This window comes from Phlebotomus papatasi, chromosome 3 (assembly GCF_024763615.1).
Source record: "Phlebotomus papatasi isolate M1 chromosome 3, Ppap_2.1, whole genome shotgun sequence".
NCBI classification, from domain to species: Eukaryota; Metazoa; Arthropoda; class Insecta; order Diptera; family Psychodidae; genus Phlebotomus; species Phlebotomus papatasi.
Genome location: NC_077224.1, coordinates 87,681,234 through 87,703,275, shown reverse-complemented (window position 1 = coordinate 87,703,275; position 22,042 = coordinate 87,681,234). Strand labels below are relative to the sequence as shown.

Sequence of the window (22,042 nt, the reverse complement as noted above, 5' to 3'; positions counted from 1 at the left end):
TGTGCCAAATTTCAGCATAGTTGCATGCAAGCGTCAAAGTCTTAAGTTAGAAATGTAATATTTTAAATTCAAATTGATATTTTTTATTCTTTCTTCTGAAAGAGTGTTGCTTGGAAACTTGTAAAGAGTTTACCGTCTTTATTTACTCTAAAATAATTTTTAAAACATTTTAAAATGAATAAAAATATAGACATAGCTTTGGTGCCCTATTTCGGCCACCTTCATTCTCATAGTTCCTTGCTCTTCGGGAATTCTTCCAATATTTTTTTCACGTTATCTCGTTTGTCGAACCTACGTTTTTTGTTATTCTTTTGCATTGTATAATCTCTAGAGTACGTAAAATCTAAAAGTTCATGGAAATTCAAGGAATAAGAAGGGTGGCCGAAATTGCAACCTGGCCGGAATTTGGCACACTTATCCTAAAATAGAAATATTTCATAGGATTCTAGTAGGGGAAAGCGCCCATGCTTGATACCATTAGCAGCTTCGCAATGACTAAATTTTTCCTATGTTTCTCAATAAGTGTGACTCCGTAATATATTTTAAAAAACTGTCCACTTTCCCATAGTTTATAAAATATTGTTGCGATAAGTCACATTGTCGTATATATACATTTATATTGTGAAACATAGAAAATTTAGTCATTACGAAGCTTCCAATGGTATCAAGCATGGGCACTTTCCCCTATCAAACTTTACGTAAAAGTAATTATTAGCTCATTCTCGTTTTAAGCCCGCGCTGCCACGCTTCAGAAACACAACTCTTAATTCAATCTTAGGAATAACCCTAGGACTTTAATGCATCAAAAAATAGACCACGCCTCCAAAAGCACAGGTTCCCTTCTGGCGATTTTTTTATTTATTTATTTTAAATTCTATTTTGTAGGTTAGATTTTCCCTACATAACCTCAAATTCAGAAAGTAATTTCCTGGAATATTTTACAAAATGCCACTCTTTTAAGATCCAACTAATCAATTTTAAATGCCAAAGGGATGTTCTGAATTAATCGCCCCAATTTTACTAAATATAGTACAAAATTTTGACATGAAATCTTCTCCATTTCCCAATATTTTTTCCACTCCATTTAAATTTTCCTTGTTCGCTTTTGCCACAGCTTTTACTTTCCTTCCGTGATAAAGCTCTCTTGTGTATGATAAAAAATTAATTATGTGTAAATTATTTAGCCTCCGGATTTATTCTCATTCCTCAGTCCATTGTCATTGGATGTGTGGATATATATGGCATCGGCCTATCTTGGTGTATCTGTGCTGTTGTTTGTCCTGGCCAGAATGGCACCGGACGACTGGGAGAATCCTCATCCCTGCAACACGGTAAAAACATTCATTTTATTTTGTTCTGCTAGACATTTTGTGGGTTTTTGTGGGTGAGCAAATGAAGAAGAATGGGTGGGATAAAATTAGAGGAAGTACCAAAACCACAAAATAAAAACCTTTTTCCGGACCTTTAATCATCATACATGGAAGAATACTGTGAAAATAGAATGTGAACATGTGGGAATGGTTGGGGTTACCTTAATTAATTGATGATTAAATAAAAGAAGAGGGGATTATCTAACGACTTTCTCCTGGTTGCTCTTTGCCTCAACAGGAACCTGAAGAAGTTGAAAATATCTGGGACATGCTAAATTGTACCTGGTTAACTATGGGCTCCATTATGGGTCAAGGTAAGGCCAAAAAAGCATCCGTTCAATTACCATAAATTTACCAATTACCACTTTGTGTTCTTCTTCTTCTCGACATCTAATGAACAACTGTACCATTCTACAATGACTCTTCAAAGGATCGGACATTCTGCCAAAGTGAGTATTTCATGAGCAATTTGAATAATTTCTAGTCTTAATTCGTTCCATCTCATCGATTAATAAATTGCAAATCACTCAAAAATTTGCACTAGTTTACCTATTTGCATGTATCCCAACTCAAAAGTTGACCGAGTTGTTGGGGAAATATGAAGAAGACATGCAATATTTTTTTTCTCAAAGGACACAAATTATTATCAAATGTTTTTTTTTACCCAAGACATCAACCAATACAAAAATGATATTTTTTATTAATCAATAAAATAGTTTTTTTTTCGATAAAAATGCTTAATATCATTAGTTTGATTTTTTAAAGGTTTCCAAAATAAAATAAAAATGAAAATATTCTCAAGGCTTGATAAATTTTATTAACAATTCTTTTTATCTAAGACACTAACCCAGGGGGTGAATAAGTATGGTCAGCGAGTGAACCGTGAGTGGCAGATCGCGAGATCAATTTCCAAGATCGTGCTGATCGCACTGATTGTAGCAATCAATCTCAAAGATCGCGATGATCGCACTAATCGCACTCAGAGTGTACTGTAAGTGACAGACTTATTCACCCCATGCACTAACCTTAGTCGTCTAAAAATTGATATTTTTGTGAAACACGAAATAATAAACTTTTAGCTTTAGTTAATAATTAGTTAATAAATGTTAGTTTCGATTTTTAATAATTACTTAAATGAAGTATCATTTGAAATTCCTTGAAGACCTTAAAATTTTATTACTTTTATCTAAGACAGAAACCATTTTTTTCTTATCGATTATCCTGATATCATTGTGAAAAACCGACGTTGATAAATAGAACATGTGGAAACCAGAGTTCGTCGGGGCATTTGGAGATAATCTAGGAAAACATCAATTCTAGGAAAAAAAATCCGAAAGCTCTGGAAAGAGTTGATGTTTTCCTAAAGTATCTTCAGGTCCTTCGACGAACTCCGGTTCCCACTTATTCTTTTCTGATATCAATATTTTTGTGGATCAGTAATACTATTTTATTAAATACTCTTCTTTGTATAAACTTTTGATCTAACTACTATATTCTCTTTTTCTAATTTTTGTTTTAAATAAACATAGGGTAACGAACCGACGTAACATTGACAATAATTCGGTGATCGTCGGATGGGAAATTTCAGCCCAGAATAAAAAAACTTTTCTTTCCATTTTTTTGGAAGAAAATGGGAAGAAAAGTTTTTTATTCTGGGCTGAAATGTTCCATCCGACGATCACTGGATTATTCTCAATAAAAGAAATAAACATAATTGTAGCTAATACACAAACCAATCCAACTGAACTTTTTATAAAATCTCACTTACAGTTTATTCTATAAACAACACCTCTAGTGATTTATTTAATTCTCAAGCAATTAAGAATTTAAATCAATCTATTGGTCGATCGAATAACAAATTGAATTTTTGATATGAGGTTTTTTTATCCCAGGCATCAACCATTTATACAAGATTCGTTTAAATTTTTCTTTATTTTTCATTTCTTAATAACAACTCATTTTTATCTAAATAGAATTGTAATTTTTACTTTATACTGCAAATTTGGAAAAAGGAAATATCAAAATTATCAATGTTTAGCAAATACAGCAACCAGGTCCTCAACTCAATAAAGAATTTGGAAATTTCAATTTTTTTCATTCAAGAAAAAATATGACTAGGGTGGAGTCTACACTTATGGATGTTATACACTTATGGACAGCGTGCAAAAATCTTAAGTTCTTACGTAAAACATATTTCGAAAAATTATAAAATTATTAGTTTATGATGTAATTAACAATTTTTTTTTGATTTTTCGAAATAAGTTTAATGTAATAACTTTAGATTTTTGCGTTGTCCATAAGTGTGTATAAAATCCATAAGTGTAGACTCCACCCTATTAATTTATCTATTTGTAGAATTATTAAACTTTAAAGCATTCTAATGAAATGAAAAGGAAAAGGACAGATAATCCTAACCGGCTTATGTAGGTGAGATTCTTAACGTGAGCTAACTCGGAGTGCATGCAAATTCGATTTAGAGCTGAAGTTGGGAGACGCCATTCAGTTATCTTGAATAAAATTCGTGAAATTATACAAATTTTGTATTTAAACCAAAATATCAAGGATTTGGATGAACTGACAGAAAAGTGTTATATGGGTGAAATGTAGACCAGAATGTTCTCTATAATTTTTCCATAGAACATGATCTCATCGATTACTCAGAAGTCAAGATAATCGAGGTTTTTTGTTTCTTAACTCGTTTTTTCATCCAGAGTTCCCCAAGTAGTCATTTGTTGAACTTCAACTATATCAAAGAATTGTTGTCTTTTGTGGGACTTTCCATTTAAAACCCTATTTTAAGTGTCTTGGTGGAGTAGAGGCAGTCAAATTGGCATCTGAGTGATTTCAAAGCGTTATTATGGGAAAAATCAATTTTTTCACACTTAAACGGCAAAATCTGAGTGATAGCTTAGTCTGAGTGGAAAATGATGTATGGACGAAATGTAGAGACAAATGTGCTCTACAATTATGTCGAAGTAATCATCAAAATCGGTTTAGCGACAGTCGAGATAATTGAGGTTATGTGATATTGAAATTGGTTTTTCGACTGTGGCGCCCCTGGTGTTGGTCCCACGAAGTTCAAATATTCTTGAAAGTTGTAGTATTTGGTGAGATCTTTCGTTTAAGCCCTCATTCATCAAAATCGGTCACATAGAACCGGAGATATGATTTTTTGAATTTCGTGAACTTTGACCCCTCATATCTCCGGTTCTATTGAAACCACAGCGCACATACGCACCATTTTGGAAACGTCCTAGACTGGACTACAACATACTAAAATTTCATTAACTTGCACAATGCCGTTTTTGAGAAAAGTGACTTTGAATTTCGATGAATTTTGACGCTATCACAGCGCCACCTGTGGTGACTTTTTGAACTTCCATCTGAAAGTGCTCATCGAGACGAAACCAAAAAGGTAAAATTTAGGTCGCTATGTTAATTAGAACCGGAGATAGAGGCCGGTCAATGTTCGAACTTTGACCCCTTATAGCTCGGGTCAGGGGTTTTAGATCGACTTAAGGTTTTTTTTGTTTGATAGGTATAATCAACGGCTACAACATACTAAAATTTCAGCCCGATTGCATAAGGAATTTTTGAGTTATTTAACTTTTAAGATTTAAAAATTTTCATTTTAATAATAGCGCCCCTAGCGGTGGTTTTATGAACTTGCGATGTTAGAAGGAGAAGTGGCATTTCACGAGAGCTTTCCAAAAAGCCCTCATTTTTTAAATTCTGACTATTAGAACCGGAGTTATGGCCATTTTAAGAAAATTTTTTTGGACCCTTATAGCTCGGGTCAGGGGGGTCGGGGGACCTTAAGTTTGGTATTGATGGAAAGCTCTAAGGCCCAGCTATAACATACTAAAATTTGAGCCCGCTCGATGCCATAGGGCCGGAGCTATTGAGAAAACAAAAAAAGGGGGGTCTTCAAAATGGCGGAAGGAGGGGTGGGGGGTGGGGGGTCAATGCACCATGTTGCAATTTTCATACGATATTTAACCTTTGCCGAAAACCGCAAGTCGATATCTCTTTTAGTTTAGGAGCTATTAAGCTCCAAAGAGCGGCCGGACGGCCGGCCGGCCGGCCGGGAACGTAACTTAGCCCCCCATATATTCGTGATCAGGAAGTGGCGAAACACATTTTGGCCAAGTTTGAGCGCGATCGGAGGACATGAAATTTTGTTAGGATTATAGTAGGTGAGATTGTTAAGAATCTCACCTAATACAATTTTGAATCTTTAGAAGACCATTTAGTCAAGACTAACACCTGTTCAGGATTTTCACCTAAAATATTATTTTTTTTTGTTTTCCTTCTGACTGCGAAATGCAATTTTCTATGTATACAAATAGTTCATTTATTTTTTTCTTGTTTGGATTAAAAAATGTTCCTTGGGTCGACTTATGGACGGGTCCTACGGGTCCTAAGTTCGTATCTCTTACCGTTTTGTCTGTAAAAGGGTAACAAGTTTACGGACAGAAAAAAAGAATATTTAAAAAAGATTAATCATATACGTGTACTTAAATTATTCATCACCAATTGTGACCGATACAGTCGGGTTGGAAATTTAAAGACCTTTCCAAAAAATCCAAATTTAACCAAACCTATTATTAAATAGTGCCTCTAAAGTAGTCAAAACTTTTTCCTTAAAAAAAAAAAGATGGCGAAGTTTTCAGGTTTTAGGTATGTTAGAACGAAACGTTCGCCTGAACCACCTCTAAAACATATCCAAAAATAAAAGAAATCGTAGGAGCCGTTTTCAGGAAGGAAGGAACAAAAGAAGCGGTTTTTGAAGGATTGGTCACCGAAGATCGAAAATTAATATCTCTTACCGTTTAAGTTCTAAGACGGTGAAAAGTTGAAAAAAAGTCGAATATATAACTACTCTGTCTTTACGTTCTAGAAGTAAAAATATATACACGTAAAAGCTTAAGTAGAATATCTAGCCAAGGCATCAACCTTTATACGATAACCTCATAAAAATATTAATTTTATTTTCAATTTTTGAAATTTCTTATTTGTAGAAATGGAATAGGGGAAACTGGGGCACCACCAAACACGGGGTAGCACCAAACACTAATTTTTATTTCTAAACTACTTGGACTATCTCGTCCATTTCTTCAATGGACAAGCATCCCAATAGTGCCTAGAAATTCCTATAGGCCTTGTCCTCAGAAGTCGAATATCTGATTAAAAAATCGCAGTGTTTGGTGCTACCCCGTGTTTGGTGGTGCTCCAGTTTCCGCTATTTCTTAATTCATTCTTAATTACATACGCAAAGATGATAATGAATTGAATAAAATAAATTTAATTTATTATTATTTTACCATGGACAAGAACCTATTCAACAATATTATGGCAGACTTAGAAATATTTATTCCAAGTCATCTAAAGAATCCAAAACTTTACTTTTTTTATTATTTTTTTTTTACTTTTTTACCATTCCTAATAATTATAAGTAAACTTATCAAACATATTATAGTATTAGATATGTTGTTTAGCCAAGACACCCACCTTTTATAAATAATTTTTTATGGAATGTTTTCGAAGGAATGAAGTGCGCAAAACTATTTTTTATCTAGTAGCATTGCAACTCTTTCTTCTTGTGGTTGAAAGGGTGGGAAAATGGATTATGCGAAGAGACATTCAGGACATAGAGAGTCCGATTAGAAAGATAGAGGAGCAATAACAAGTACATAGACCCAAGTACAATGGAAAATCATCGATGTTGACACATTTTCTCATGCGGAGAAATTTAATTTTCATCTTTCAGGGCAATTTCCACGCGACTTGTGGCTGGAATGTGGTGGTTTTTTGCATTAATTATGCTATCATCGTACACAGCCAATCTAGCAGCTTTTCTCACCATGGAAAGAATGGATGCCACCATTGAGAGTGCAGAGGATTTGGCCAAGCAGAGCAAAATTAAGTATGGAGCCGTGATCGGAGGCAGTACATTGTCGTTCTTCAAGGTAAGTTTGGTGAAAGTTCGTCTTCAAAATGGGCTTTTGTTGAGGAGAGAGATAATTTTCAGGTGTGAGAAAATTAAGCTAGAATCTTGGCAAGAAACTTTCTATTCACCGCATGAATGCAAAGTTCTTCGTGGTTTTCTTGTCGCAAAACTTTCTTTTTTCTTAAAAAAAAAAAAGAATATTTTTAGACTTGTTGGAAAATTTTCAGATCAATCAATTCTATAACTTTTTCAGCAAAGTTCTTTTTTGTATGCTCAGAACTTATTTGCTATTGGCTATGAAAGCAAATAATAATTTATTTTGTACGCTTCTGCTGATGTTTAATTTTCATCGAAAGATTTAAGAAGGATCTTGCATGAAAGCCAAAACTTTGCAATCTCGTCAATTTTGTGTTTTCTGCAAAATTTTCCAACTGACAATAAGTCTAAAGGAAGCACTTTGTGTGAATAGTGATATTTTGCTGAGAAATCCAATTATCGTTCAAAAGCTTTTAGGAAATTCTCTCTGCAAACGAATACCATCAATTTGAAGATTTCTCAAACACTCTAATTCCATTGAAATAGTTTCATTTCATTACTGTTTTCTTACCACTAATTGCATTAGAAAATTACAAGATTAATTCTTTTAAGCTGCCTACACATTGGGAAAAATTTATGTCAATAATAGTGATCAATATTAAATTATTATGCAATGATTTGAAGTATTAAAAAAAAGATCTCAAAACATAATTTTCCATTTAAAAGCCTAGAATGCCTTATAAAGAATTAAATCGGTTCATTAGAATCGGAGCTGAGATAGGGTAAATGTCCTAATTCAAAACCATTTCTAGAATTTTTTTTGACAGAAGATTCAACACATTAAGTTAAATTTTTTTCTGAAGATAATTACATAAATTTGCTCCTTGACTCTTCTAGAATGTTACTATTTAGTGAAAATTATTTAGATATAGTTTAAAAACTTCTTAAATACAAGAAAAATACGCGAGCGTAAAATGCTTCTATTGGAAACATTATTAATCCAAATGGAGACAAGGGAAAGTTTCTAATTGGAGACAAATAGTGTAAGTGAAACCACAACGAAGGGCTTCCAAAACCTTGTTGAGTTGCTCTTGAGTGCAGGATTTGTTCTTATGCCTGGTCTTTTCGCCTTTCCCATCTAAAACAATAGGAAAATCTCTCCAAAAAAAATTACATTTTCGGAGTTTCCTTTTGAAGCATTTGCAGACACTTCAGAAAAACCCTTTTTGTTCATGAAATAGGTAATTATTTCATTTGAAAACTTCACGTACCGTTAACAATAAAGATTAGCTCTTAATTTAACTAAAATTAGTCAGAAATATGACATATATGTTAAACAAAACGAAAGACGACATCGTAAAAAAATCCCTAGGTTCTTAGTGATGTGATTTTCTCGGATACCTTCGCAAATTCTTTTTTTTTGTGGATTTAGAGCTAGGTTTAGTTTCGGATTATTGATTTATCCTTCGGCTTTCAATATTTGGACATTTTATTTCAATATTATTATTGTTTACCAAATGTGTAGACAGCTTTACTCTCTCAAACTGCTTAAAAGATATCTTTACACTTTAGTTGATGGTAGCTCGGATGAAAGTTTTCTCATAGAATTACGAGGAAAATCTCTTCTCAACATCTATAGTCCAAATGCAATTATCTCCACTTTGGAGTGATTTAGAGATCTAACAACTGAAGAAAAGTTTGAAACGCAATTGTTAAATGTTGATTTCAATCGATTTTATCGTCTTTTGGATCGTGTAGGAGTCTAATTTCTCGACGTATCAGAGAATGTGGGCAGCAATGGAGAGCGCACGTCCGTCTGTGTTTGCAAAGAATAATGAAGAAGGCATGGAACGTGTGAAAAAGGGTAAACGTCTCTACGCTTTCCTTATGGAATCCACAACACTTGAGTACATTACTGAGAGAAATTGCGAGCTCACTCAAGTTGGAGGACTTTTGGACAGCAAAGGATATGGAATTGCAATGCCAGTCAGTGAGTGTCTTACTAATGCTCTAAGATAACGTTGAGAAGATTCAACAACTATTGCAAATATTTACTTATTTTCCCAAGATGCAAACCCACTTTCCACTTCAGTATGACTAGAACGGTTTAAAATCATAAGTAGGGGGAGGTGGAGTTACTTTGAGCTAGCTATGGGGTTAGATTGTTATACGTTATACGCCTTTTTCGCCTATTTCTAAATGAAGCTGGTTCTTACGATTATTTTATATAGATCCATAATTGTTTTTTCCATCCAAATTACATCATGTTAAAACCCAGTTTCCATTAGAAATGTGCTAAAAAATCGTATAACAATGTAGCCCTACAGCTCAAAGTAGCCCCACTTTCCCCTACTTTTGAAAATATTTCAGTAAAATTTTTCAATTTCTATTTGTTAAAAAAATCAATGAATTCCAGACACTTTTTTCTCGTTTAGCTAAGACGCAAACCTATTCTGTAATACAAAGGATTTATGGTACTATTCCAATGAAAAATTAAGAGGGCATTCTGCTAATGAACATTTTTTTTAGTAGATGGCTGTTTTCATGTGCTTCTGCATTGTCAACTCTTCTTTGTGTTTGGTTGTTTGAAACATGACGATTACTGGAGTAAACAGTCGTGACAGGAACCAAACAAAGAAAACCCGATAAATCAGAAGAACATGAGAACAGCTATGTACTAAAAGAAATATTCAGGAGAAAAATGTCCTATTTTAATTTTTTCATTCACTGAGAGAAATCCGAAAAAGTTAAAATAACATCTCGGAAATGTTTATTTTACCCTGTAGTATTGATCCGAAATCGGTGTAAATATTACACTTTTTAGGTGTATTAGGGGTTAAAGTTACCCTTTTTCATGTTAATTTTACCTTTAAGAAGGCGTAAAATTAACATTAAAAATGTTGAAATATTTTTACACCTTAAAAGTGTTAAAGTTATGAGGGAAAAAAGTTAATCGTACACCCCCGTTCTTTTCTTCGTCTTGGAATAACACCGTTATGAGAGAGACATTACCACCTCTTTTAAGATGGTAATGTTTCGAATTGATTTTACTACCTGTCGCCATTGCTTTTCAATTGGCGATCCTAACTTTATTTCGTAGATTCTCAGTTGTCAAATCTGCTTCGTTTACTTTCTGCAACAGTATAATAATTTGATTTCCCAAATAAAAGTGAAGAAAATTCATTTAAAGTGAGTAATAATAAGGTGATCATGAGGAAAAAGAAATGTCGAATGTATTTTTGCACAATATTGCCCAAAATAATCGAGTTTGAACGTTTTCAAGAGGGTGGCGAGAAGCGGTTACAAAACTGGCGAAAGGTGGTAAAAAGTAGCGACGAAGTGAATATTTTTGCATTGTTAATAAAAATCAGTTTTTAAGTAGTGCAGCGATAAATTGGAGTACTAATTTTTTTGACGAATCTACGCATTTTGACGAATTTATCGCAGTAACTTTGTGTCAAATTTGAGTTATCTTATAATAAGGGATCAAAAGTTATAATCAAATTAATTTCACCAAATTAATTATTTTCCCTAAAGTGTTGATAAGTGGTTACTCGACCCTATTATATATTTTTGAGTATACTGGCAATATAATTTATGCCACGCCCACTTCAATAGTTCGATCGGTTTATCTCCTTAGAATTTATATCAGTCCGACAGATATGTTGTTCTCTCAATAGAGCTCTACGTCTGTCAAAAATTTGCTGATTATCTGACGTCCAGGTGACATAAAAAGCTGTGAGGTTTTACTCAAGACATTTTATACACAAATGAAAATGAGGGGAATGAGGGGAAATATGAAAGCTCACAAATATAGGGGAAACATAGAATGCTTGCACAAAAAGATACACTAACACAAACATAGAAAATTGTTCCTCTATATTCAAGTGCCAAGCCGTTTGATGACAACAAAGAAAGAAAAGAAATTGTTAGTGATAATTTTGCTATTTTATAATTGTTTTAAATTAATTTAAAGCTAAAAGATTGTGTATTTTACCTCATTATCCTACATTCTAGCGCTCCTAACTAATTTCAAACAACTGATGTGTAAAAAAGTAGACCAAAACTTGACAAAATATCCAAAGAAAGACTAACCAAGAAGTAAGTGAACAACCTTGTAAAAATTCAAAATGAAAAATACGTTATAATTCAAAAATAAATTCCTTCAACAGCCACTGAAGAAGACACGATAGGTGTCGAAAGCTCTGGTACATTGTGTGTTTTTTTTATTTTGGATTGCACCCAATACACCGACGCTCACCGGAAGGACATTCATGTCCTAAAAATACAAGTTTTATACACAAAGTTCTTATAGGGGGCGTGGCTTAATATTTCGGGTAATAAAAACCCTTAGCCCTGGCTACAGTTAATAGAAGTTATTCATTCCAGGGTTTCAAGGATACCATTTTATCGTCTTACTGAGCATTGAAAAGAGACAAATTTTTACTTTAATTGCCATTACATTTTTAAGGGGATAGAGCCAAAATTATTTTTGTGTATGACTAATAATTCCAAATAATTCCTGAAAAAATTGTATTTACATACCACCACAATCTCAACAATTTTTTCTACATTTAGATACACATACGGTAAGTGTGCCAAATTCCGGACAGCTTGCAATTTCGGCCATATTTATTGTTCCACGAATTTCCATGAATTTTTAGTTTTTGGATACTCTTGAGATTGTACAATGCAAAAAAACAAAAAAATGTCGCTTCGACGAGCAAGATGATCTGAAAAAGACATTGAAAGAATTCTGAAAGGGCAAGGAACTATGAGAATGAAGGTGGTCGAAATAGGACACCAAAGCAATGTCTTCATTTTTAGTCATTTTAAAATGTATTAGGAATGATTTTAGAGAAAATAAAAATGATAAACTGTCTGCAAGGTTCTAAGCAACACTCCTTATAAAAGAGTAACAAAAATATTCAATTTATATTAAAAATATTACATTTCAAACTTGAGACTTTGTCGCTTGCATGCAACTAAGCCGAAATTTGGCACACTTACCCTAATGACTTTGTTGCTGAAACTTTTTATTTACAAGAAACATATAGGGGGCGTGGCTTAATTATTCAGGGCTGGAAACTTATGGCCCTGCTTACATCTAATTTTGTAAGTGTCTCTCCTTGAAGAGGCACTATTTTAACAGGTCATTATGATCCCTCAAAATGAATAAGTTTAGACTGCAGCTGTCCTTAAATTTATAAAAGAGGCGGAATCTAAAATTCCTATTAGGTTGGGCCTCTTCTCTTTTGCAAAGTTTATCTAACATTTTTCCCATTGATCTGCAAATACGATTCAATGACTTTTCTCAGATGAATTGCAATTCCAAAGTGAAGACGCCTGGTGAAAGCTCTTTTGAAGTGATATTCCCACACAAGAAAGGATTTCAATTTGTTTACCAGTCAAAAGAAGCTTTTCTATGGAATTCAAATCAATGAGAAAGCGAATGATGGAATTTCCTGAATAGCCTTTTTTTGCTTTTCACATTTTCTAATTCCGTTGAAAAATATTCCAATTGTATGTGCGGAATAATTAATAACACGTCCTCGTTGGAATTTTCCCAGAATCACTAATTAAGAATTTATAAAAATAATCTCATACAATGTGGATGAGATTGTAGTTAATTTGCAAAATTGTAGAAGGGTGAGAAAATTTCTTGCTGGAGGATTAAATGGATGCACGAGTGAATTAGTTTGCATGATGAATTTCTCATTCGACCCACATTCAGCAATTCATCAAGTTTCATCGTGACTGAAATTACTAATTGAAGAACAAAAAAGCCTAGGCTTTCACCTCAAACTCCAAAAACTTTGTCCTCACAAAGTCGCCCAACCACTGTTTTATTGATGTTTCAGATGTGATCTAAATGGAAATATCCACAGTTTAGCTGAAATGTCCACATAGCATTTTATTTTCAACATGACTTCCTTTTCATCTTTCAATTAATCTTTATTAGTTGTAAAGTGGATGGGAAAATATCTGTAATGAAAATAAAATAAATTGATCCTAAACAGTAAAAATAAAAATTCTACAATCAGAGTTGTATATATTTTTGTCGGAAAGATTCTAGATAAAGATGGAAATTTTGTTTTTGGAAATATTATTAGAGGTGGAGTTGGTAAATTTCAAGAAATTTCATGAGTTTCCCCCTAAGGTAGGTGGCGACTGCTGTGAAATTTCTGAAATTTTACCATCTCTAATTAGAGGAAAATTTTTTTGACATCTGTCACTTAAACGTCAAGTTATGAACGGAAGAATAGAGGAAAGATCAATTAAATGTCTGCGAAAAATGTTAAGAAGGTATTTTTGTTTTTTAATTAGATAAACAAAAATTTTGAAATCATTAATTTTTTGAGCGATGAATGTCAGGAGAGATTCCAAGCTGTCGCTTATCTGCCAAACAGCCTGGAGTTAAAATATTGTTACCAATTAGATCATCTGATATACTTTACAATTTATTAATTGTTGCAAAACATATCAGTCTAATGTTTCACTTTCATTTTAAAGAAAACTTTCATTTTAAATAAATTTAGCGGTCCTGTCAATCAACTGTCAAATAAGAAGCAGGTGAATAACATGATAACCGTCAATTCTTATTATTCAGAAGAAAATTTTAAAGGATTTACAAATTGACAAATGCAGATTTTCAAAATGACAGGAAGCACGATTTGTTGTCATTTAGTGATCACCTATCACTGATCTGTCAAAATAATAAATAATTAAAGAAAATTATTCTTTTTATTCAGGACAAAATTTTGAAGGATTTAAAAAGTGACAAATAGAGACTTTTAAAATGACAGAAAGCACGATTAAGTGTCATTCAGTTAGCTTTTGTCGCTTATCTAGTCAAATAATAATCAGTAAAAAAATAAATTCTTATTATTGAATAGGAAATTTTTAAGGATTAATAAATTGACAAATACAGATTTTTAAAATAACAGAGAGCACTATAAGGTGTCATTAAGTAAGCACCTGACAATTCTCTGCCTAAATAATAAACAGTAAAAAAAAAAGAATATTAGGTCTTATTCAGGAGAAAATTTCGAAGGATTGGAAATTTGACAAATACAGACTTTTAATATGACAGGAATCATGATCGTGTCATCCAGTGAGCATTTGTCACTTATCTGTCAAAATAATAAACAGTAAAATCATTAATTTTTATTATTCAGGACGAAATTTGATAAATTGGCAAAGTGCCAAATGCAGATTTTTAAATGATAAGAAGGACGATGAGCTTACATTCAGTTAGCACCTGTCATTTGTCTGTCAAAATAATAAATAATAGAAATATCAACTGACATTATTCAGGAGATTTTAAAAATTTAGAAATTGTGAAATAAAGATTTATAAAACGACAGAAGGCACGATCATGTGTCATTCAATTAACTCTTGTCATTTATCTGTCAAAATAATATGTAGATATATTTTTGTGTTACTTCTATTTTTCAACAGCTACATTTTTCTGAGTTGAGTCAATTTTTTTTGCAAAATTCAGGTTTGAGACTGTTCTGTCAAATTTATCTGTCATTCATCTGTCAAATTCAAACAAAGAACTGCCAGTTTGATTAAAATTCTTTAATCTATGAGAGAATCAACTCTGAACATAGCTTTTCAATTGACCATCTCTCACTTTCCCTCATTCTAACCACTGAAAATTTGTATTGATTTCCCTTATGCCCATTTCCATTGACCATAAATATTTTCTTATGGTCCCTTTTGCGTGAATTTTCTGGTTCTTACCTATGAAAAGGCATAATATTTCCATTCACTGATTTTCATCCCCCAAAATCTCCGAGGGATCAAGAAGATTTAATGCAGATGAATTGATTGGCTAAAGGCTCTACACGAAAATAAAAGAGAAAAAGCTCTTGGGAAAATGTGTAAATTACTTCTTGTTGCTGTATTTTTTTTTCACTTTGTGGGAAAATATTACAAATTTTACTAGTTTGTTACACAGGGTGAAATTGTTAATGAGTTTTTCTGTGGTATACAGATTCGCCCTACAGGACGGCAATTAGTGGTGCTGTGTTAAAAATGCAAGAAGAGGGTAAACTCCATCAGCTGAAGACAAAATGGTGGAAAGATGGTGAGTTAAAATAATTTATTTAGCAAACGCAGAACCTTCTAAACATTTTGCATGGGGTTTATGGTACAAGAACATAACATTTTATTTATGTTAGGGATGAGAAGAGAACATTTATGCTTCTCGCTATTTAGGGCTCGTTTAATCGAGGGTATTTTGATTCGAAATCTCTCTTTCGAAAATAAAATTTCCCTCCGAGCTTTACCTTGATTAAACTTTGCCTATCTTTTGGCGCATGAATCTGCCCTGGAAAGCTTTATGTTTAAAATTTTTTATTTTTTTTTATTTTTACATAACAGAATAAAATGTCTTATGCTGTGAAGTGGACATTGATGAATTTAATTAAAACAAAGCATGCAATAACCTATTTTTTTTTGTTTCCGAATTTTCGAAAGTTTCGAAATTCCTTTGACACTTAGAAAAATGAAAGGCTGATTTAAAAGTCTGTCTCTAACATACCGGATGAAACATTAAGTAGTTATTAAGCACAAAATAAGTAAATTACTCAAATACTTAAGTTTGATAAGTTGTAAAACATCCAACTATTAAGAAAAAAAATATAAAAGTAAGACAAACGTCAGGGCGTTGTTACGAATAGCGAAAATAAAAACGCTTGACTCAATCTCAACATTTAGTACTTAATTGAGGCCTTCGTAAAAGTCCTTAAATGACCTGTTTGTATTAAGAAAATGAAAAGTAGTGTCATTAAATACTTAATTAAAGACCTTCAACTAAGCAGTTTTTAAGTAGTCAGCTCAATAATGCCTATAGAAAATATTTTCTTAATTCACGTTGGTCTAAACTTTATTAGAAGTTTAACTAACTGTCTCTCTCAGTCTAGCTAACTCTATGAGATTTGGCTTGAAGTGATGATAGATGAACTTCTGAAATAAATATGCAGAAATTCCAGATATGCCTTGAAAAAGAAATTCATTAGGATTATGAGTTAAAAAGAGTGGTAAGTCATCCCGAGCTTTGCGAAGTGCTCGAACTCATGACTTAGATGCTATACCTCAAAAGTACTTTTGCATCATCTACCTTTTATTGGATCTCAATCGATTTGAACTGATTCATAAATAATTTAAAAACCCCCAAAATACACTTCAAGGGCAATATTGTGGAATTCCGAATAAATATCGGTTTTGAACCGGTTCATAACCGATTGGAACCGGCTCATTTTTAACAGAGTTTTCAAAACCTTTGCAACGAGCCCAAATATATTGAGAAATACGTTGAGAAATACGCTTTCTGTAGAGATTTTTTAACCTTTAACCTTAAAAAACTATATTTCAAAAGTACTTTTTCATAATTTACCGATTACCGGTTTTTAACCGGCTTATATAGATTAATACAGTACTGAAAAGGTACAATAAAATATTTTTAAGAGCAATAAAATTGAGTTCGGAGAAAAATTGCTTATTGGTTCATTGCGAGTTTACAACTTATTTGAACCGATTTGCAATTCATACTCAAAATGTTTCCCAAAATACCGGCTTCATGCTTGAACCGGTTGAGGTTTGTCAAAAATTCCAAGACCTTTCCAACAAGCCCGAAAATGATACCATTCAGTTGAGAAATACGATCTCTAGAGACTGTTTTACATTTGATTTTGAAAAAAACCATAATTTGGACTGATTCAACGGGATTTTCGTATAAGAACGAAATATCCGTCTAAGTATGCTCTGAAATTAAAAATAAATCGTACGACGTGTTTTCGATGAAACCTAAAAACATGATTTCGAAGGGGAAGATAAGCGGTGAAGTGAAATGAGGGGCATGTTAACGATCCTTTTGGGTCGACTTATGGAGAGGGGGTTCCCCGAAAGTCGCAAGTCGCTGTCTCTTACCGTTTGGCTCCTAGAGCTGGCGATAGCCGGATGGACAGACGGACAAACAGCGTGACGACATTTATCAGAAATCGTCTGAAACGCGAAGATTTCTTAGAAAAAAAATGAAAAAATGAAGTGAAAAAATTGAAAAACTATATATACTGCTCACTCCATGGAGTTCGAGCAGTGAAAGGAATATTGAAAATCTTGAACATGAATTTATAGGACTAAATATAAGTTTAATACCCTTTAAGGCATCTTGCTTTCCAGGATTATGCGTTGATGGCACAAGGGACAGGATTTATTGGAATTTGGAAATCTTTTAGATGGGTTATATTCCCGGATCACGAGCAAGCCCAAGAAGCAAAATAGCTGCCTTATAGAACCAAGTAATAAACAAGTCTTTTAGTGCACTTTTAAAAGACTTAAAGTGCAAATTTTCTGTTGAAATTCCCATAGCAGCTCTTAAGATCCTTAAGAGTGCGCCACTTTACTCATAGTAATCTCAGTGATGGAACCAAGAGCGTTATAAGTAAATAAAGAGATTTTTTCTTCCATAGTAAGTTACTTAAGGAATTCTACAAGACTATATTAAGAAAAATTGTTTCTTGAAGGGCAAGTCTTGTCAGAATATTAGGCACCAGGTGTGTCTTATTCAAGGCTCATAATTACATAGCTAAGTGAAATGTATTTTTTAAATTATTTCAAATTAAAACTTAGGCGAAAGGAGATAATTCAAGATTTACTGGTGCCTAATGATGCTATTCCAATGAAAATTGAACATTTCTTTTAGAACTGTACTGTTCTCAAAAGTTTCTGCATTATCGACTGTCCTTTGTGCTGGTTCCTATCACGGCTGTTTGGTAGTTTTGGAACACGACAAGGCCTGGTGATACAATTAAGAGAAGAACCAACATAAAGAAAAGTCGATAATGCAGAAGCACTTGAGAACAGTAAAGTGCTAAAAGACTACTTTCATTTTCATTGGAATAGTACCACGAGACAGTGAGGTACATGTCGAAATATCTTTATTGGAATGAATCCTAATATTCTGCCAGACTTTCTGTTTTAGCCAAGTCACACTTAGGGGGATAATACCACTATAAATGAGGTTTTATCCCAAAAACCAGTGCATATTTGAAATATTTTTGTTTAGAAAAAAAATGTCTCTTCCCCGAGAAAAACTTTCATGAACCTTTTAACAAATTCTTCTAAAACTTCTCACAGTCCCTCTAAATCCTTCGTTCGCTTTCACTGTGCTCTTCTTTATCACGGATAATGTTGAAAGCTCAAAGAAGCTCTGGAAAGAATAAAAGTCACTCAATAGGGAGGCTCATAAAAAAATTATTAGTCTTTGAGTGAAAAAAAAGAGGCGCGAGGATGCCAGAAGGGCAAAATGAGCGATTCCTATCTAATAAAGCACTCTGAGTAGATTACCAGAGGTTCTTCTCAATCTTCCCAGAGCGATAATGGATGCCAAGTGCACAGTGTTTCTGTCATCCTAAATCGCTTTTTAATTAGCCACAATATTTCATTCGTCCAGCAAAAACACCAAATGCAATTTGTGGTCGAGAGCTCCATCATTACTACGGAGGGACATTTCCGCCGCATTAGCTATTTTTCTTTATTCTCATGTTGGCCACGAAATAGTTTACTTTTTTTCTGCAGACAAAAAAAATAAAGGAAAAAATATTACATTCATTTTTCTGCATCTGACAAAAGCGACATCTCCTTGAGCAAAAACAAGACAAGACAGAAATGGAACTTATTAAAAATAATCCAAGATATTTTTCTCATCTAATTCTTACACTCGACTTTTCCTGGGAAAAGTATAAGAAAAGACCCTTAGGAAAAAAATTGTGGAATATTTTTCATAGAACATTCTCCATGACAGAATAATGAGAACAAGCTCTTTTGACGGAACTTTCTTGATGTAGCCAATTTGTGGGAATTGATTGCTGATGAGAATTGCAAATTCCCTCAATGAAGAAAAGTTTAGACAGGAAAATTTACCTCAATCACCCTTCAGAAATTCACGCAAATTTAAATTCTTTTTTTTAATTTTTTATGAAAAAAAATAAAGATAAATTCATGAAATGTTAATGAAGATTTTTTATTTTTGTTTTAATTAGATTAATTTAATTTGAATTTTATTTTAATTAATAGCAAAAGGGTGGCAAAATGTCCCAGGCTTTGTGCAATGCTCGAAAGTGTACCTTAGATGCTAAGGGAAGTGTACCACGGATCGAAATGTTAAGAGACGTGCTCCAGATTTAGTTGAAAATAAAGCTCAAAAATATTCTTTGGTATTTTTGTTATTGCTAATATTAATTATCCATTTACTATATCTGTGCATTGTATTAATTAATTACATTAATTACATTAATATTAATATTAATTATCCATTCAACTATATCTGTGCATTTGAATTTTTAATTTGTACCTCGGATCGTCACGAATTTAATCAGGTGTCGAACGGAAAATTGGTTTTATAAATTAAATCTGAGCTAATACAGTGCATACTTGTGAGAGTCCAATGGTGAAAAGTAGCTAATAATTTTTAAAAATTAATTTTATTTGTAGCAAAAGTATGGTATTAACCTGACAATCTGAGGAACACTGTCGATCGCTGGTGCTCTTCCCTTATACTTCAAAAATACTTTCGCATCATTTACCGTTTACCCGTTCTCAATTGATTTGAACTGATTCATAAATCACTCATAAGATCCCCTAAAATAGTTTTAAAAGTAATTGAATTAATTTTCCTTTGAAAACTACTTATCGGTTCATAACCGGTTTATTACCGGTTCATAACTGCTTTGCATCGATTTATAAATCACTCAAAACATTGCCCAAAATACACTTTAGCAGTAATATGATTGATTTTCGGACTAAAATTAGTAATCGGTTATGGACCGATCAGAATCGGCCAAGGCTGCAGAAGGATTCCAAGACCTTTCCAACGAGCCCGAATATGATACCATTCGGTCGAGAAATACGCTCTATAAAGCCTTTTTAACTTTTGACCTTAAAAAACCATTTTAAGGAATGATTCAACAGGATTTTCGTTTAAGTATAAAATAGGTAATCTCTTAAAAAATAGCACGACACGTTTTCGGACAATCCCAAAAAACGGTTTTGCTGGGGAAAAGGAAGAGTCGGAAGAAAATGCACAGACGGACATTCCATTCTGTTAATAAAATAAAATAGAATAAGGTTTACATTAAATAAGAATGTATTAAAAATATGAATTAAGAAAGGAGAAAAACCTTGTTGCATTTAAATACCAAAAAAAAAAATTAACCGTTCCGGAAAAATCTCTTTTGGTTTTCGTTCAAGGTAGGGCACTATGTATATACCTCACCAAGTAATACATTGGCGAGTTTGGGAAATATTCGTTTGGAGTTGGTTTTAAAGACAAAATGTCCTTTCATCTGTTATAGTCCCCTTAAGTTCATTTCAAATAAAATTGGGTTTTTGTCCTGATCAAATTTATTTTGGTTTGTATTTTCGGCACACGTTTTAGATCGGTCAAATTACATGAAATCAAAATTCACGTCATAGATTTTCATAACTCTGTCCCACTCTTTCGAACTCAAAACTGGACTGAACTAAATTTAATTTCGTGTGATATTCAATGGCTTCGGCACACATTTTAGATCAGGAAAATATCATTGGATTCCCTTTCTTTCTCCCGCATTTTGCATGAAAGGTGTACCGGAGCCGTCGGAGCAATTACTAAATAAATTGAATTTCAATCGTCGGTTTCAAATTTTCACTGACCCAATTTGCAATTTTTAAAACCAAATTTGAATTATTCATAAATCAAAATCGATTTCTTGAATGATCAAATTTAGTTTTTATTAACAATTATTTTTATTTAACAAATTTTTATTAACGAAAAACAAAAGGGGAATGCTTTTTTTCTGAACAGTTTTTTAGTACATGTTACTGTAAAACCGACTTTATTTTGTGTTGGTTCTTGTCACGGCTTTTTAGTGATTTTAGAACAAGACGAGGATTGGGAAAAGCCATATTAGTCGGAACCAACAGAAGAATTGTCGGTTATGCAGAAGCACATAACAAGCAAACAGTCATGTACTAAAAAATTTTCAGGAGAGAGATTTCCCCTTTTCATTTTTCATTGGAATAGCACTTAATACTTTAAAACAAGAAGCAGATGAATATTTTGATTTCATGACTGACTGAATAATCTTGCTATTCCAATGAAAATTGTAAAGGCGAAATCTACCTGATGATAACCTTTTTAGTACATGGCTGTTTTCATGTGCTTTTGCAATATCAACTTTTCTTTATGTTGGTCCCTGTCATGACTTTTTTGTGATTTTTTAGAATAAGACTAGGACTGGGGAAAGCCGTCTTAGTCGGAACCAATACAAAGAAAAATCGGTTATACAGAAGCACCTGAAAGCAGTCATGTACTAAAAAAAATATCCAGGCGAAAGATTTCCGCCTTTCCATTGGAATAGCACCTGATACTTTTAAAAAAGAAGATGGATATTTTGATTTCACGAAATTACTGACTAAATAATGGTTCTATTCCAATGAGAAATTAAAAGGGGAGATCTTCCTCCTGAACATTGTTTTTAGTACATGGCTGTTTTCGAGTGCTTCTGCGTTATCAACTTTTCCTTTGTATCGGCTCCTGTCAGGACTTTTTTGTGATTTTGGAACACGATGAGGGCGAGATAAAACAGCCTTGACAGAAACTAAGAAAAGTTAATAACGGAGAAGCACATAAAAA

At 33.1% G+C, this 22,042-nt stretch overlaps 1 protein-coding gene across 1 annotated transcript in view; it reads left to right on the top strand.

Annotated features, from left to right (window-relative positions):
- LOC129806228 (glutamate receptor ionotropic, kainate 2-like) overlaps positions 1–22,042 on the top strand; it is a 47,174-nt gene that overhangs the window by 19,550 nt on the left and 5,582 nt on the right. The window contains exons 14-19 of the mRNA XM_055854658.1: positions 1,185–1,331; positions 1,609–1,684; positions 1,801–1,819; positions 7,141–7,339; positions 9,115–9,346; positions 15,359–15,451. Of these exons, the coding sequence (XP_055710633.1) occupies positions 1,185–1,331; positions 1,609–1,684; positions 1,801–1,819; positions 7,141–7,339; positions 9,115–9,346; positions 15,359–15,451 (766 nt within the window). The remainder of the gene's footprint in view (positions 1–1,184; positions 1,332–1,608; positions 1,685–1,800; positions 1,820–7,140; positions 7,340–9,114; positions 9,347–15,358; positions 15,452–22,042) is intronic.